Source organism: Lolium rigidum, chromosome 5, assembly GCF_022539505.1.
Source record: "Lolium rigidum isolate FL_2022 chromosome 5, APGP_CSIRO_Lrig_0.1, whole genome shotgun sequence".
NCBI lineage: Eukaryota > Viridiplantae > Streptophyta > Magnoliopsida > Poales > Poaceae > Lolium > Lolium rigidum.
In genome coordinates, this window is record NC_061512.1 from 79754461 (window position 1) to 79772131 (window position 17671).

Consider the following 17671-nt stretch of genomic DNA (forward strand, 5'->3'; position numbering starts at 1 on the left):
TGAAACACTCTCCAAGATAGTGGTATAAAAGGTTTGATACGTTTATGATTGCACATAATCTCAGTATGATAGTTGTGTTTATATCAAGTTTATTAATGGATCACCAATATACTTGTTGTTATATGTTGATGATATGTTGATTGCTGCCAAGATCAAGAAAGAGATCACTACTTTAAAGTCGCAATTAAGTAGTGAGTTTGAGATGAAGGATCTTGGTGCTGCTAAGAAAATACTAGGTATGGAAATTACAAGAGACAGAAAATCTATTGTGTTATTTCTTGTCAGCAAAATTACATTCAGAAAGTTCTTCATCGTTTTAATATGCATGATGCAAAGTATGTTAGTACACCTATTGCTCCTCACTTTAAGTTGTCAGCATTGCAATGTCCTAGTACTGATGGAGATATTGAGTACATGTCACGAGTTCCATATTTTAGTGTTGTTGGTTCCTTGATGTATGCCATGGTCTGTTCTCGCCCTGATTTGTCATATGCTATGAGTTTGGTCAGTTGATACATGGCTAATCCTGGTAAAGAACATTGGAAAGTTGTTCAGTGGATTTTTAGGTACCTTCGTGGCATATCCAAAGCTTGCTTGAAGTTTGGCAAGACCGGTGAGGGACTCGTGAGCTATGTGGATTCAGATTTTGCTGCCGATTTGGATAAGAGAAGATCCCTCACATGTTATGTGTTCACTGTTGGTGGATGTGATGTGAGTTGGAAGGCAACGTTACAACCTATGTGTTTCCCAATCTACGATCGAAGCAGAATATATAGCAATTAATGAAGCTTGCAAAGAATCTGTTTGGTTAAAAGGTTTGTATGATGAGCTTTGTGGAGATTCTTGCATTAACTTGTTTTCTGACAGTCAAAGTGCAATATATCTTACTAAACATCAAATGTTCCATGAGAGGACAAAGCACATTGATATCAAGTACCATTATGTTCGCGATATTGTTGCTCAAGGTAAACTGAAGGTATGCAAGATAAGTACTCATGATAATCCTGCTAATATGATGACAAAGCCAGTGGACTTGATTTTCCACGGAGATTAGTGTCCTATAAGGATTTGAACTTCGGGATATATCATTTCTTCTATGTACCACTTTAGTTTTGTATTTTTTATTATTATATTACACAATGTTGCTTCTAGATTGCTTAAATTAAGTATTTAATTATTAGAGCGAATCTTTTTCCATATAATTAGATGGTATCACATAGTTGCATTTCCCTAAAATCAACAAAAGGGTTAAATAATATTGTCCAATTCTCCCACGCCCTCCCCTGTTGGAAGTCTGAACTCTTTGTTACAAGTACTTCGTGCTCTGTTAAGCTGTGTTTAGGTCATTAGGTGTACAAATAATGTTGTCTATTACCATAAGCAGGTCACTCATATGATAGTACAACGTGCTTATCTCCGGATTTTTCAGGGTACTGGTGTTAACCTTTTGGCTTTTGTTTGAAGACTTTGTTGAACCTGAACATAATAATTGGTTGTGTGCACCATGAGGTGCAAAAGCCAGGAGAGTTGCTATTCTATCTATTACATAAAAATAATAATTTATCATAGCTGATGCTCACGGAAAATTAATACTGGTGGAGTATAATCACAATGTCGTGAATACACTGGACATGTGTAGCTATTCGGTTGTTACCATCTTGGATGGGTATTCATGGACCGTCACAAATTCTAATATCCAACTAGCAAAAAGTATGCATCCCTGTGGATGCAACCTCCTTCAGTTTCTTATATTGGGCTCTAGCTTCGGCTTATTTTGTTACCGAAGACCACAATACATCTTATTTGCTGGCAATGTGTTTGTATAGAAACTCTTTATTTGCAAGAGATACTTGGTTAGAATTTATGCGGGCTTCCCACATTTTTTAATTCCTTCCTTTTGACTAACATAGTTATTATTAAATATATTTTCGACAAAGGGTCTGTTTCATGAGAAATGGAAGAGGGAAGATAAATGAATCTATCACACTAGCATACACATGTTAGAAAAAACTACTCAACAGTACCTATAATTAACCATTTCCAACTTTCAAATCCAAGTGGCCATTCTTATACTGGAGCCTTCGAATTTGTATATCTTATAAGACTTGTTTCCCCTTGCTACCACCAAGATTTGAACCAATTGAGTGGAACTGTATTCCAGTGGTAAGATAAAAGTTAACAAATATAGAAATATGTATTTCTTTAATAAAAATGATATATGCAATAATCTCACTCTATTACCATTCGTATGAAATTTTTGAACACATCTTTGATCTCTCTTCTTCGTAGACATTTTCTACAATCAACTTTTGCGAAATACCCTTGTGAAACAATAACTTTATCAAACAATATTTATGTATAGTCAGTTAATTTCTTGTGTCTCCCCTTCCATGATTCAACAGACTCGGAAGTGATCTGAAGCCACATTATTCATATTTTGCATCAACCTCTGGCTATAACTACCCGATGGTAGGATGAACAAAAGGGAACTGGTAAATGCAGCCATGAACCAATCAATCAATATCTGAATATCATAAAGTAAACTAGTACATATATTGATTGTATCACCTGCGTACACAGAGTTTACATGTAGGGATCCAGAGCCTCTATCTATTCTCAAACTAAGAACCCTAGCTAGGAGCGCGACAATCTAACAAAAGCAGCCCCGAACCCACGCCGTCACCGACAGTTCTACTGGAACCAAGGCTTGTCGAGCGCCTCCGCTGCGGTAAGCCGCTTCGCCGGGTTGCTCTCCAGGAGCCCGCTGAGCACCTCGAAGCCGGCGGACGACAGCCTCCAAAAGGGGAACCGGCGCCGAAGAGGATCCCCGAGTAGCTTCGTCTTCGATCCTGCCGCTATCCTCCCTAGTTTTGACTTGTTTTGTCTGGGCAGCTTCGACTTCCACTCTGCCGCTATCCCCGAGTACCCAGCCCAGTCCTTGATCTCCTTACACTTAGGGTCGACGACGCGGAACACTTTGCTCATGATCTTTTCTTCCGAGTCGTCGGGGCCGAAGGTGGGCATGCCGGTGCCCGAGAGGAGGTCGGCCATTAAGCATCCGAGCCCCCACGTGTCCACGCGCTCGTCGTACTCGCACGAGTGCAGGAGGAGCTCCGGCGCGCTGTACGCTGTCGCAATTGTCACCTCCGGCTGCTTCGGGCCGTGCTCTTTCTTCCGGGAGATCCCGAAGCCTCCGATCTTGTAGACGATGTCATCCTCCTTGAGCTCGCCGTCTTGGATCGCCCCCTTCTTGTTCTTGGGCCTCCTCTCCATCTTGTCCTCCGTGCCGTCGTCGAGGATGACGTTCTCGGGCCTGATGTCCAGGTGCATGATGCCCGTGCCGTGCACGGAGTTGACCCCCTCCATGAGCTCCTTCATGATCCGGCACACCTCGGCCTCGGAGAACCGACGACGACGATGGGCACGGCGCTGCATGTAGCCGCGTAGGTTGAGGCGGCCGGCGTACTCCATGATGAGGAAGGAGTCGTCGGAATTGACCTTGGGGACGACTTTGTCCAGGAGCTTCAAGACGGAGGGGATGCCGGCGCACATCCTCAGACACCTGCACTCCCGCCATACCTCTTGAAGGCCGGAAAAGATTAAGTCGTCGCCGCCGGTGGTCCCGGTCCCGCTGAGCCGCTTCACGGCGACGATCCGCTTCTCCTTGGTGTCCCACGCCTTGAACACCTCGCCGTTCATGCCCGCGCCGAGCCTCGCCAGCGGCTCGTAGCGCGCCATGTAGCCAGGCCAGACAGCCTGATTCCGGTGGCCGCCGCCGCTCCTACTCGTGGAAGCAGCCATCGCACTCGCAGTACGAGACGATTCGATTCGCGCTGGTTCAGTCGCCGTGGAAGGAATAAGCGCAACGAGTTGAGCACTTGAGCTAGTTTACTGCCCTTATGTAGGCGCCCGGAAAACGTAGACTGCACGCCTAGATACCCGGCCTGGACACCAACTTCTGCTCCGACTCGGAGTCAAAACCGATCACATTCGTAACACCCAGAACTGTCATGTACACACACGTCCGGATCGAAAACATGGACTGCACGCGTGCCCGGAGTCCAGCTCGTACTCCAACTCCGAGACTAAACTGATGAGACCCCCCAGAAACTATTTCATGGTTTTTTTTTCTGACAGGATTCACAACAATTATGCAAAGTTAATTAATGTCAAAAAAAAAAATGCAGAGTTTGCCTAAAACACAACTTTGTTTGAACTCAGTCTAGTAATGCCTGAGGAGTGAGGAGTGCTCCGGTGCTTTCCGACTCTTTTTTGCACGCTTCGCGAGTGAAATGCATCCATTGTCCTTGAACTTATCGGCCATGTCCAAAACGATCCTCGAACTCAGAAAATGCACCAATATAGTCCCTAAACTAGCTCTATGTGTCTGCATACGGTCCAAAACTATAATTGCCGTGTATTTTGCTGATGTGTCGGGCTAGTTCCTGTTTTCAAGTTCGAGCTTTGCTCGAGCTTGGTTGGTATAACTGTTTAGCCCAAGTGGCTGTTAGCGCCAACAAGTGTTTTTCTTTGTTGTTCAGGAGATTGTTGAAGTTCATGCTACAAGATGAAATTTGTCTCAAGGTGGAGTTTGTTGTATTGTGATCCAAATTCATATACTAAAGGGATGCTAACTTCTGACGAGCGGAGCAAGGCCCATCGCCGGTAGGCTTGGGCCGAAGCGTAGCGGATCGTTGGCACCGCCTATATATACATCTTGTAAGCCGTCGGCTAGGGTTCATCAGATTATAAGATATCCCACGGTGTTTGTAAACACTCCCCGATATAGTGAAGTTTTGCTGGCTGGCGCTCGTGGTTTTTTTTCCCTTCTGTGTTGGAAGGGGTTTTCCACGTTAAATCTCGTGTCTCCGCTGCGTTTTCCTTTATCGTTCTTCGTTATTTGCTTGTCGCTTTTATAACATAATTTCTGTGGTTGGAAGGTTACGAGGGCAGTGACACCCTAGCCCATCGAGGATCAAACAACTGGTTTAACACTTTGGTGTCTCATAAAGGCGGAATATTCTTTAGTGGGAGGTGATATTTCCATCAAAATCGAGACGCGTGCGGTGACTTTGTCAATCTCAAAACCCGGCGGATCGATTTCTTAGACTCAATATCTCAAATTTGAATATGAATATGTTTTTTTCACATTATCAACCGGAGAAAAAAAAAACTATCACCAATCACGCATGTGTAAGAAATTTCAGTGCAAATATAGAAAGCATCCTCACTTATTGCTTTCCACCAATCATAAGTTTTTTTAAAAAATATATTTAGTTGCAGAAAGGTTACCAAGTTGAACCATCGGTTAGAAAGAAGGGAAAAAAAACAATGGTGACACACTAAACTAAATCTTTGCGAAACCAAGCAGGAAATCAAAAACATAAAAGTTGCTTTCCACCAATCATAAGTTTTTTTTAAAAATATATTTAGTTGCAGAAAGGTTACCAAGTTGAACCATCGGTTAGAAAGAAGGAAAAAAAAACAATGGTGACACACTAAACTAAATCTTTGCGAAACCAAGCAGGAAATCAAAAACATAAAAGTGGGGCATTCCGAGAATTGAACTCGGGACCTCTCGCACCCTAAGCGAGAATCATACCACTAGACCAAATGCCCTTGGATGCTATAATTCTTGTTCCACCTTCTTTGTTCGACACCTCAGATTCTCGTTAAACTGTGGAATGGTAGCAGCCGCATCGGTCTTTTACGCCTTGCATCGGTCAGTCCTCCCATGGCCATGGAGCTGGACGCCGCCCAAAACCCTAACCCTAACCCCGACCCTCCCATCTCCGCCTACTACCAGACGCGCGCCGACCACCACGCCGTCGTCTCCAGCGACTGGCTCGCCCACGCCGCCGCTGCCGCCTCCTCCGTCACCGATGCCGATGCCGACGCCGAGGCCGCCCCTCCCCCGTCCCCGGGGGGAAACGGCGGCGGCGTGATCGAGGAGTTCAACATCTGGCGCCGCAAGCCGGAGGCCGCGGAGGCGGTGGCCGCCATCATGGCGCTCACGGCCGTCATCCGCTCCAGCAGAGCCACCACCATGATGGAGCTCGAGATCGAGCTCAAGAAGGCTTCCGACAAGCTCAAGGTCCCTGAAACCCTGCTTGACTGCTTGTCTACATCATACATACGGCTTACTATGTGCTTGTTCTGTTCTTGTATGCTACAGTATTATATTGCAATTGACATGATTTCTCTCCCTGTCTTGGCCTTCTTGATGCTATACTGCTATTTGCTAAGTACTACTTGTAACACCGCTGTCCATAAATTGGTTTCACCCGATCAATTATTGCTTACTTTGGGCTTCTGTCGTCAAGTTAGGATGGTATTATATTTACGGGATCGGCATTTGCGACAGACCTGACCTTTAGCTCTCTGGGCACTGCTGTTCTGGCGACATAAGTCATGTTTCCAATCTGCATTCTACAATCTTGCCCGGAGCAAATCCACGGCCGGATGCTTCCGGACTCCTCTTGCCTACCTAGGGTTTCCAAGGAACCCTAGGAAGCAAGCTTCTCAATGAATACAAGGGGGAATGAGATTTGGCTTGGTAGAACGGTAGATCGGGTCCTCCTCTAATGATTCCCCGGAGGATTTGAGTTTGGGTGGAGGAGGAGGGAGATCCGAGGCTTTTGGTGTTTCTAGCAATGGAGTAAGAGAGAGAGAGCTCAAGAACAGCTTGTAGTGTAGTGCCTAACTGTTCGAGAGGTAGGAGAAGACCTATTTATAGTGTTCTTCGAAATACGGCCGTTGGTCACTTGCCACATCGGCGGATTCTTCGAGAAACCCGGTCAACCGGATTTGGCGCCGGACAGGCCGGTCCACAGCCGGTCGGAGCCGGGCCACGAGCCGGGCCTGCCGGTTTCCAACCGGAGCCGGGACCGGGTCTTGACCGGGCAGGCTTCGAGCTTCTTGGATGGCGCCGGATGTCACGAGCGCAGAGTCCGGTTGCTCGGCCGGGCCGCTCGGTCGCGGTGCCGGTCGAGCCGGGCCATGGACCGGAGCAGCCGGTCCGAAGCCGGGCTGGTGACCGGACGCAGGCCCGGAGGGCTCGCCTTCTTTGCGGAACTTGCCCGGATGGCACCGGTTCGGGTCCGGTTGGTGACCGGGCTGTCCGGTGCCGGGGCCGGTCCGGCCGGATCCGTGACCGGCCGAGCTGCGAAAAACTAGCTGATTTTTCGTCGAATTGGGGGGTCTCCCGTTGCCTTTTGTTCCATTGCTACACCATCATACCTCTTTGGCTAATACACGAAAGTCATCTTGTAGGCATGTATTAGTCCAAATACTCTAGCACGGTGTCATAGATACCAAAATAATGGATAAGGGTAAAATACCCTTACACGCACGCCCGGCCATTAAAAGTTGACCGTCATCGTCCCTGCCATCGCCCACACCACCGACACCTCCGCTCACACCTGCACCACCGCATGCCGCCGCATCACCATGGTGAAGCATTCTACAGGGGTTAAAGTATTACTCTAAATTGCTTGAAATAACATCTTATATTATGGGACGGAGGGAGTGCCTATCTAGCTATTTTTGCTTTCTGCGGTGGCCTTGGAAATAAAAGGCCCTTCTGCAATGGCCTAAGATTGATTATCTATGTATATGTTTAGTGGCATGCACAAGACTCCACCCATCATATGCTCATCGCAAGTTGACGCAGTTTAATGATTCGTTGATTAAGTTGCTTCTGGCTTTTCAACGTTTCTTCGTGACCCCTTATGTGGTGTTGACTAAATGAATTCACATTCAAACATGTCTACATTTTCAGTCCTGGGATGCTACTTCCATTTCTCTCAGTGCTGCTTGTGATTTGTTCATGCGGTTCGTGACAAGAACCTCACACTTGGAGCATGAGAAGTTTGATGCAGCAAAATCACGCCTAATCGAGCGAGGGGAAAAGTTTGGAGAGATATCGTTAAAGGTTACCTTTAGTTTATTATCTAGTGCTCTTTTAGGACGGTTTATGCTTTGAACTAATTTGGTCACACAATATTTGTCTAGGCTCGCAAGACAATTGCAATGCTCAGCCAGGATTTCATCTTAGATGGATGTACTATGCTTGTACATGGATATTCCAGAGTGGTATTGGAAATTTTGAAGCTAGCCGCCTCAAATCGCAAACTCTTCCGGGTACTGTGCACAGGTACTTTCCCTTGGTCCTTTTCGTTTTCAGTGATCGAATGCACTAGCAGTCTCTCAGGGTCAGAAATGCAATATGACCTCTTTCGTGCACAAAAAATAGGTGCAGTTGAGGGCCGGGGGACTATATCATAATTCTTGCATAAAAGTACATCCTTATTGGTGCTGACTGGACATATTGTATCAGATAGTTATTTAGTTATGAATGGCCGTTTTTCCTTGGCAATTAGATTTTGTGTGGGAACTGCAGTTTCCATGTTACTTTGCCCCCCTCATGATTAATAACCATGATACAAAAATGGGGCAACTTATGTTCATGTGTTAGTACTTGCAAACAACACACTGTTAAGTGCCATTTCTCATGTTTGTATGTTATTTTGTATTCACCTGCAGAGGGCAGACCAGACAGAACTGGCCTACGCATGTCAAATGAAATTGCAGCATTAGGCATCCCTGTTAAGGTCCTAATTGATTCAGCTGTTGCATACTCCATGGATGAAGTTGACATGATATTCGTTGGTGCTGATGGGGTTGTTGAAAGTGGAGGAATTATTAATATGATGGGGACTTACCAGATAGCTCTTGTAGCTCATAGCATGAATAAGCCTCTATATGTGGCTGCTGAAAGTTATAAGGTACTCCCTGCTATGACAGCTCATGTTCTCCGCTGCATGCTTTTCCCATGTTACTTGCTCTAATAGAAATAAATGAAAGAAAACTGTTGAATACTTAGGAATATCTAGTAAAAACTGTTGTATATTTAAGGATAGCAAAGCACTTTTATCTCACATGGAGAGTCACTTGTTATGGTGTTGCCGTTTACTTTACTGTTTGCGACTATTTTTTTTCATTGATTTATTAAATTGATCCAGGAGAAAGAAATAGGAGCAGTTTGATATCGAAGTGAATATCCTTAACAACTTCCACTGATTTTTTCTATGCATCATTACATTGATCATTAGCCCATTCAGAAAAAATAAATTAGGAGCAGCTTGATATCAAAGTTAATATTGTTACAAACTTCCACTGGTATCCACAGTAAGTATTTGTACAGTTTATGGAATTTAGTATTCTGATGCATCCGTCGTAAATTGCAACCAAATACTTGCACAAAATCATTCATAACTGTTGCAGCATGACTTATTTCATTGTCCATTATATCCTAGCAGGAGGAATCCACTGCTCATCTCTCTTAACTTGTCGCATATTATGTTCAGTTGATGGCTTCATAGTAGATTGGTTCCAGATTGTAGACAAATGTATACATATGATGGTGTATCTTATTAGGCATCCTAGCATATACCTGTCCATTATTGTTCTGTCTACATCATGACTACTTTGCAAAATGTTGAGTCTTCGGTAACATAGCTTGCATATGTTATACTTTTGTAGTTTGCTCGTCTATATCCCCTGGACCAGAAGGACATGACACCTGCTCACCGACCAATAGATTTTGGAGTACCGGTACCAGCTGGTGTGGAAATCGAGACATCTGCAAGAGACTACACTCCTCCCCAGTATCTCACACTTCTTTTGACTGATCTTGGTGTCCTGACACCATCTGTTGTGAGCGATGAGCTCATCCAACTGTACCTATGATCACTGCTAAGATGTATGTTGTCCAGATGAGATGTAATGTACTGCGGTTGATTTGGGGGTTTTCACTCTATGTTGTCTTTTTCCTACTGCTGAAATGTTTGGAAAAAATCTTAAAAAGCGTAGGTTAAAGGATGATCCAGTTTTGTCCAGCATCTTCTGAGAGTTGAACAATAATTTTGGTGTTGACAGTCTCAAGTGACATCTTGCAAATTTGCAATGTTCACTCTACTCCTGCATTGAATGAGTTTGAATTGATAGTGCAATTTTGATTTTACCCAAGTGTCTTTTACATTGTGGCATCTGAGCATTTTTTTATGGCATCTGAGCATTTATGTATTTGTATTTTCTGGCATTCGATTGCTAATGAAACAAGTGAATAGTGCTGTCTTGCGCTGCAAAACAATAGATGGCAAACACAATGCAATGGTTATTGAAAACTGCTACAAGCCCAGTAAAATAAAGAAGAAAAACTGATACAGCTAATCCTAGAATGCTATGTATAGTATTTACTATCTCTATTTTAATTGATAAGATTGAAGTGACAGCATAATATTTCATTGATGGTGGACTTTATGTATTCATGATTCTGAAAAAGATGATCCATGCGTCCATGTCAAATGTACAAGATTCTAGGGCGGATGCCTATCAGTATCTTCCAAATACTCTCTTACTTTCAAAAATGCTTGTCCTTTTAAAATATGTGCTGGTTATACTTTTTATGCTTAACTGTCAAGTAAAAAGAGAAGTATCAGTATTGAGATCAGATATCTACCGCAAGATGTACTTTATAATGTACTTATTTTTGTTTTCAGCAACATAATGTCAAAGGAACTGATGCTGAAATATGAAATATCACAGAGAAGACCATATCAACGTCCGAAAAGATAATCATTTTGAAACAGAGAATAATTACATTTTCTTATCACTCAACCATCGCCACACAGATCTTGATCAGGATAGCACATGCTCAAACCTATGGCAAGATTAAACGAGATATTAAAAATTAAAATAAATTACATAAGCTGAGGAAACGACCAAGCATCATTGAAATCTGAATAGCAGCTATGGTGACAATGAATTTGGTTAACTGCTTGCTGCAAGTGGTGCGCTAGATTGGCAATGAAGAATAGGCTGAGAAAACAAGCAAACTTTGAGTGGTTGGCTGTACAACATTTCCATCCAGGGGAGCCCTATGGAGGTTGCTTTACAGAAGGGCCTTCATCAGCACAAGCTTGGCATCTGTAACTGAAGATAGCAGGCTGGAGATAGATATGAAGCATCGGCACCGTGGGCAGTCCGATACATTATGTATCCCTCCGACAAGCAAAGAGCAGTCTCAATCTTTGACATCCGTGACGCCTTCGGGTGATATCTGAAACCTCGCTTCAGCTTCAGCCAGGCAGGGAGAGCTTACCACTTTACAGATTCGCTCCTCCGCCCTTCCCTTACGGAGATAAAGCCTGACACAGCTCCAGATGTTAAGCAATTTGCAAGGAATTGAACAGAATCGGTGCTAGGGAGATGTCAGGCACTCAGGTTACTCCAGACAACACACCTTGTTGTGGAAGCATGAGCCATGATGTTCCCGCCAATGGGTTTGATCTGTGGCCCAGCAAACATCGCACTGCCATCCACTTGGGCCACCACTTGATTGGAGATTACCACTGCCACCCCAAACTAGAGCAAGCAAAACAACTGAAATGAGCAACTATCCATGGGACCAATATCAACTCAGTCACATAAAAGAGTACCATCTTGAAGAACAAACTAGAAGTTTCTTCAGCAATTGGGCTCTTATATTCTTTATACAACCAAATGTGAGAAGTAATAAAGGGTCATGATTCATCAGCAAATAATGGAAAAGTGCTAATGTACCTCATCCGCTAACTTCTGAAGGCTCCTGAGGAACTTGGCAAGATGCATCTGCCTTGCTGATAGCTCTCACCTCTACCAGAGAAATCAGTCCTGTAAAGGGCTGTGGCACTATCTATAACCATAAGTGCGAACCTGCAGCAATAGAGTTCCAGTTAAGTATTGGGGGAATAGTTTCAATGTAAGAACTGAAAAATAACCAAAAGGCGTAAGCAAGACTAAAAACCAGGAATTTATACACAAAATGGTAAGGCCTTAGACTCACTCCACTAGGATCTTATTCTATTTCAAGCAAATGTGATAAGAGTAAATCTCAAAAGAAAAAAAAAATCTCATATGGTGACATAAACTAAAATACTTCGTTAAGAAAAATAATATCACCACAGCAATTTAGCATTATCCGAAGCAACAGATATGAGGATAACATGGACTCCAACATCTGAGTTCCCAAGTCATCAGAATGCGATCCTTCAAGGCAGCTACCCATTTCCAGTGCTCCACTGGAAGCATAAACAATATACGTACATTTATTTCCTACTTGGTGATGAAAGTTGCTTGGTAGTAAACTAAGTAACTGGTGACCAACCTAAAAATCATCAACACTTTATTTTAACCGCCCATTTTGAAACTCCAAACAACATGAAGGCAAAAGGCGTATGCCCTTAGCAGTTCTCAACTTCTCAGTACTAAATCATATACTTCAGAGAATGGATGCAAAGTTTTAAAGGATGAAATCACCTTGTCTCCACCATCATGGAAGCTGCTTCCAGCAAAAGTCTTGACTGATGATCAGTATTATATGCTCTGGCATAAGCTACATTCTCCAGTACATCAGCACCATTCAAGCCAAACCTGAAATCATAAATCATCTTATTTGGCAGTTCAATCATACCTACGTAGTAGAAAAATAAATAATATTTTTCCAACGAAACAAATAATAAATTTAACTGGTAAAGAAAGTAAAAAAATAATCAGCATATTACCTGTCTGCTATCTGAAGGAGTCTTTGTGGCCTGAATGTGCCTTCCGCGTCAATATAGAGAGCCTTCCCTTCGCCACCACCTTGGTCCAGTGGGAGCTGAATAAACCACTATCATATTTTCAATCTTGAAAAAAATAAACAGCAGATGTTTAAAGGGATATAACAAATTGACAGTATCTCCTATGCAGTCAGAAATTGGTTGTTAAGAAAACACGCAGCTTGTCTTCCCATATTGTGAAAAAAATATCAGATAAATTTTGGGAAATTATGCTAGTATTAAGGTCACGGGATCATAACTTGAAACTGGTATTTTAACACAATACCTGACATGTGACACAGAGAGTGTGGCACAACTGAGTCTTCCCAGATCTGAATTCGCCATAAAGCTCCGTGATAGACCCTGTCTCTATTCCTCCTGTTAAAATTTGATACAATATTTTATTACTTCGATCATATCAAGGTTTCGTTGTGGCAGATATGAAATGATAGAGGGCAGAAACACATTACCCTCCAATATTCTATCAAGTTCTCTTGATCCAGTTGTAACTTGGATAATCTCGAGCCTCTGCGCATGAAGCTGGGTCGCGCTAGTAAATCCCAGTGGCACCAACTTCGAAGCTGTCAGATGTTTATCAACATTAAGGACTTTGCATATGGGAATTTCGTTTGTACAGGAAGCAATGCAAAATATTTTATTAATTTCTCTAATGGAGGCAAACAATTACTTGCCTGCTTCAATTATCTTATCAACTTTGGCTTCACTAATCCCTTTAATTTGCAAAAGATCTTTCCTCGGACAGTAAGCTACAGATTCCACTGTGCAATGACCAGCGTCTTTGAGCTTTTTCACATCGAGTGCAGCTATTCCAGACGCCTTCACAGAAAATTTCAAAATAAGTTTAGTTTAGGTTGACATAAACATCCAGAGACATTTAGGAAAACAGATCGGGCCCTCAGCAGCCTAAAGAAGAGCATTCTACAAAGGAAGGTAGCCATGCAACAACATGGCCAAATCATGAATAAATCCCACTACAAATTCCAGATACCTAGTACAGAAAAATAACTTTATAGAGCTAAGGAAGATAGGAACTAGGAAGAATGACAAAAATTGGGATACAATTTGACAACAGCTATGGCTGATTGGCTGCTGCAGATGGTGCCTTAGGATGTAGATGAATTATTTACAAAAAAGGTTTATTTTGCCTATGACTTAACAGCATTGGAACATCAAACAATCGAACCGTATAGGCCTTACTTCCAGAAAACAATGTGTGCATCAGTGAATCTGTAACACATAATTTTAGTTGCCAGGTATCATAAAGGTTCGAAACCGGTGTATCTTCAGATTTTTCAGACTTGGAGAACCGGTAGTGCAGATATGCAATCCAAGTTATCTCCTGATCCTTGGAAAATAAAGAAAGGTCACGCATCAGAAAGGGTGACAGCAGATATCTCAGGAATGCATCTTTAAGGATGCAATTTCAGTGAATAGGGCTTCTGGTCACCTCCATCCATTTCTTACATGTGGAATTCCCGAGGAAACAGTAATCGGGAATTAGGGGGCTCAGGGTCAATAACTCTACAAGAAAGGGGACTCCGAAATAGGGATATACCCACCTCAATGCCGACTAAATCTGCGAATTCTGAGGGCAAGAACCTAGGGTTTTCGGCCAAGAAGCCATCAAATCAAGCGCAGAAGAAAAGTAGGGGGACAATAAACATAAGCAATTGCAGCATTCAGTCGCATCCCCGGTTCCACGACATGGGAAAAAAGAGCGGGTCGCCGAAGAAAAGCCCCGTTATTGACGCCATCGGCAGGGGAGGAGGAGCGGCTGTGTCGATTGGGAGTGGGAGAGGGAGGGGGGAGAGATGAGTGTCCGGTAAATCGCACCTGGAGCTGCTCGATGGGGAAAGGCCCGACCTCCCCGGCCTCCTCCTCGTCAGCGGGAGCCGCCGCGGCCGCCTTCTGGTGCGCCGCCGACGACGACATGGGGCCCGCTTTGGGAGACGCTGAGGAGCTGAGGTTTGAACAGGTAGGCGGGGTTTTAGGCGCCAAAGTTTTATAATTGGGCGGCTTCCTTTCCTTCTCGTGGAAGACACCGCCAAAATTCCTCCTGGTTTGTTGTACACGTGCATAGGATGCAAAACATAAACAAATAATCGAGTAAATTGCACATTCCATCTGTTTTTCTTTCTTGTTTTGCACAAGGAAACTCTGTTTAACAACTGGCTGTAGCTACAACCGGTTCTCACGGTCTCTCCGCACCCGCGTTGGCTCATTGACCCGCGTCCTCTTATCGTCGTCCAACAAAAAACGTGAACCTTGTCTGCTGTCTACCCCCTCGCCCCGATCCGGCGACAAGTCATCGGCGAGAAGTATGCCGCTGAAGCCGCCTCCCCAGCTCCTCCTTCCCATCCTCGTAATGGTCTCCTCCCCTGTCCTCTTCCTCGTCGTCCTCCGTCGGTGTCATCCTACTCATCCAGCGTGCCTCTAGCGGCGGGGACGAAGAAGGTGCCACGGAGGAGAAGTACAAGTCGCGAGAGCTAGCAGGCCATTGCTGCTGCATCCCTGATGTCTAAGCACCCCAGCCATGGATTTTTATGGAGGTAGATGTAATCCCCAGTCAATCTGCGTGTTTGAGCTGAGGGAAGATGGGGGGTCGAGGAGAATGCATCCAGGGCCATCTAATCCGGTGACATTGAGGCTCTGATAAGTCTGATTCGCTGACGTGCTCAACGATGACGAGCTCGCTGATTCTGGAGGTATGTGCTTTTTAAAATGTTACATAAGGGCATGAGCAATGGAGGCAGCTGTCCAACTAGGCTTGGATAAAACTTTTGACATATGCATGCCATGTTATGGTCCCATTAATATGTCTTTCTCTCAAAAGCTGATTTGGTTTTTCTCTTTCTCTCTCACATTTTCCACTTTATGGCTGAAGAGGTTGCCTCCTGATGAAGAGGTTGCCTCCTCACCCGAACCTACTTTGGACCATCCGAACCTAGTTAAAGGTGTGAGGCAACACCCCTAGGACTATGCATTGGGCATGCCCTAAGTTGTTGCATTTTGACACATGCTGGGTTTTCATTTTTGTTGTCTATGTATAGACAAAGTGATAGAATTATATGTGGATACTATGATACAAATAGGTTGTACCAATGTTACATACGATATTTCTGTAATGTTGGATAATTTAAGGAAAAGTTGTTGGATATACTGCAGAAGAAGTGTTTGAAAACGATGTAACATTTTCGAAAATGTTAGATACGAAAATAAAAATGTTACATTCGGGATTATTTTGTATCATTGGCAGTTTTTTTTTTGCACCATAATTTCGCGATTTTTTGAAAAATTGTGGGAAAAATGTTGGGAACAAGTGTTACATACTCTAAACAAATGATACATACAAAGCATTTTTTTACCATGATCAACCGCGCGGGAATCGCTCACTTAAACAGACACTAGTAGGAAAACGCTTATAGGTGGAGCTTAGTTCTGTGGCGCACCACAAAAAATGCGTCACGGAAAGTTATTTTGTGGCGCACCAGGCACGATGCGCCACAGAAATAGCTTAATTTTGTGACGCACCATGGATCCATGCGCCACAGAAATTTGGTGGAGCCAGCCCCAATCATTGGTTTCACTATTTCTGTGGCGCACATGATCACGTGCGCCACAGAATTTCTGTGGCGCACTGGTCCTGGTGCGCCACTGAATTAAGACTTTCTGTGGCGCACGTGGGATGGTGCGCCACAGAAACTACACATTTCTGTGGCGCACATGAGTTCCATACCCCACAGAACTTTTTTTTGGCTCCCCACGCAACTCCACCCCCCCCCCTTGGATCGCCTTTTTACCTCTTTAAAAAATAAAAAAAAATAAATTCCTTCAAGATGCCCATGTATTATGTCATCTTTTACCACTGAGAATTAACAAACAATAATTTAGATTTTTTTGCAAAATTGCGTGGGAAAATCATCAAACTGGATTTCTGGTTGCATACGAACTCGAAAAAAAACGCATAATATATCAAAATTTCCGGTTGGACAATTTTTAGAATCTCCAAATTCCAAAAGAGTAAAAAGTTACGGGCAGTTAAAGATTTTTTGCTGCAAAATACAAAAAAAAAAATCTGTGGCGCACCAAGTGCCCATGCGCCACAGAATTAACGTTCAAAATTTAAAATTTCTGGCGCCCACTTCTTCTTCTCTCCTCCATTTCTCTCCTTCTCCCCTTCTCCACTTCTCCCCTTCTCCCCTTCTCCACTTCTCCCCTTCTCCACTTCTCCTCTTCTCCTCCTCTCCTCTCCTCTTCTCTTCCTCTCCTCCACTTCTCCACTTCTCCTCTCCTCCACCGGCGACCAACTCCGGCGACCACCTCCTCCACAACAACCACCTTCTCCTCCTCCTCCGGCGACAAAAACAACAACCACCACCACCACCTCCTCCACAACAACCACCTTCTCCTCTTCCTCCGGCGACAACAACAACAACCACCACCACCACCTCCTCCTCCTCTACCACCACCACCACCTCCTCCTCCTCCTCCTCCACCTCCTCCTATTCCACCACCACCTCCTCCTCCGGCCGGCCTCATCCTCCACCCACCCACCCACCCCATCCACCCCACCCACGCAACCAACCACCCACCTCCGGCGACCTTCCAGAAAAATAAAAATAAAATCGGCGGCCCCAGATCTAGATCTAGATCTGGCCGCCACTTTTTTTGAAATTTTAAAAAAAAATCTGTGGCGCACCGGCGGTGGTGCGCCACAGAAATAAGACTTTTTGTTTCTGTGGCGCACCACCGGCCGGTGCGCCACAGAAATAAGATTTTCTGTGGCGCATGGGCAGGTGTAACACCCCAAATTTCAATAAAAAGAAAGTTAGAGAAATCCAGAAACCAAAATTTCAAACCAACAAAAATTTTTCTTTTTGCATATAGTACCATGCATAGGACTTGTGCATTTGAGTGATATGCCATGATGATTGCTTTTACTTGTATTTGCTATGCTCTAAAAACCCTAGAGTGATCATGTGAAGATCACCAACCAAATAAATCAAAGA

General features: G+C 44.0%; 3 protein-coding genes and 1 non-coding gene across 4 annotated transcripts; 1 reads left to right on the forward strand and 3 right to left on the reverse strand.

The window, feature by feature from the left end:
• Positions 1 to 2691: 2691 nt before the first annotated feature.
• LOC124655153 (putative cyclin-dependent kinase F-2) lies at positions 2692 to 3738 on the reverse strand. The gene has a single exon (XM_047194105.1). It carries the CDS (start codon positions 3736 to 3738, stop codon positions 2692 to 2694), a length of 1047 nt encoding a protein of 348 aa, XP_047050061.1.
• Positions 3739 to 5547: 1809 nt separating this feature from the next.
• On the reverse strand, positions 5548 to 5619 carry TRNAP-AGG. Its single transcript has one exon. It is a non-coding gene; the product is annotated as a tRNA-Pro (tRNA).
• A 121-nt stretch (positions 5620 to 5740) lies between these two features.
• On the forward strand, positions 5741 to 9817 carry LOC124652766 (translation initiation factor eIF-2B subunit alpha-like). Its single transcript, XM_047191809.1, has 5 exons — positions 5741 to 6094; positions 7781 to 7933; positions 8014 to 8155; positions 8545 to 8786; positions 9544 to 9817. The coding sequence occupies exons 1-5, from the start codon at positions 5741 to 5743 to the stop codon at positions 9748 to 9750; spliced, it is 1098 nt and encodes a 365-aa protein (XP_047047765.1). The 3' UTR covers positions 9751 to 9817.
• Positions 9818 to 11086: 1269 nt separating this feature from the next.
• Positions 11087 to 14594, reverse strand: LOC124658036 (DNA repair protein RAD51 homolog B-like). The gene is given in 10 exon segments (XM_047196481.1): positions 11087 to 11210; positions 11306 to 11427; positions 11626 to 11691; positions 11694 to 11757; positions 12361 to 12474; positions 12606 to 12700; positions 12928 to 13019; positions 13112 to 13222; positions 13334 to 13478; positions 14496 to 14594. Coding segments are annotated over 10 exon segments (1032 nt in total).
• Positions 14595 to 17671: the final 3077 nt, after the last annotated feature.

What these genes read in the sequence shown, in the direction of transcription:
- LOC124652766 (XM_047191809.1), top strand. Translation starts at nt 5,741, where the DNA reads ATGGAGCTGGACGCCGCCCAAAACCCTAACCCTAACCCCGACCCTCCC. An exon ending in CTTCCGGGTACTGTGCACAG is followed by an intron (nt 8,156 to 8,544) that starts GTACTTTCCCTT and finishes ATTCACCTGCAG; the next exon opens with AGGGCAGACCAGACAGAACT. An exon ending in TGGCTGCTGAAAGTTATAAG is followed by an intron (nt 8,787 to 9,543) that starts GTACTCCCTGCT and finishes ATACTTTTGTAG; the next exon opens with TTTGCTCGTCTATATCCCCT.
- LOC124655153 (XM_047194105.1), bottom strand. Translation starts at nt 3,738, where the DNA reads ATGGCGCGCTACGAGCCGCTGGCGAGGCTCGGCGCGGGCATGAACGGC.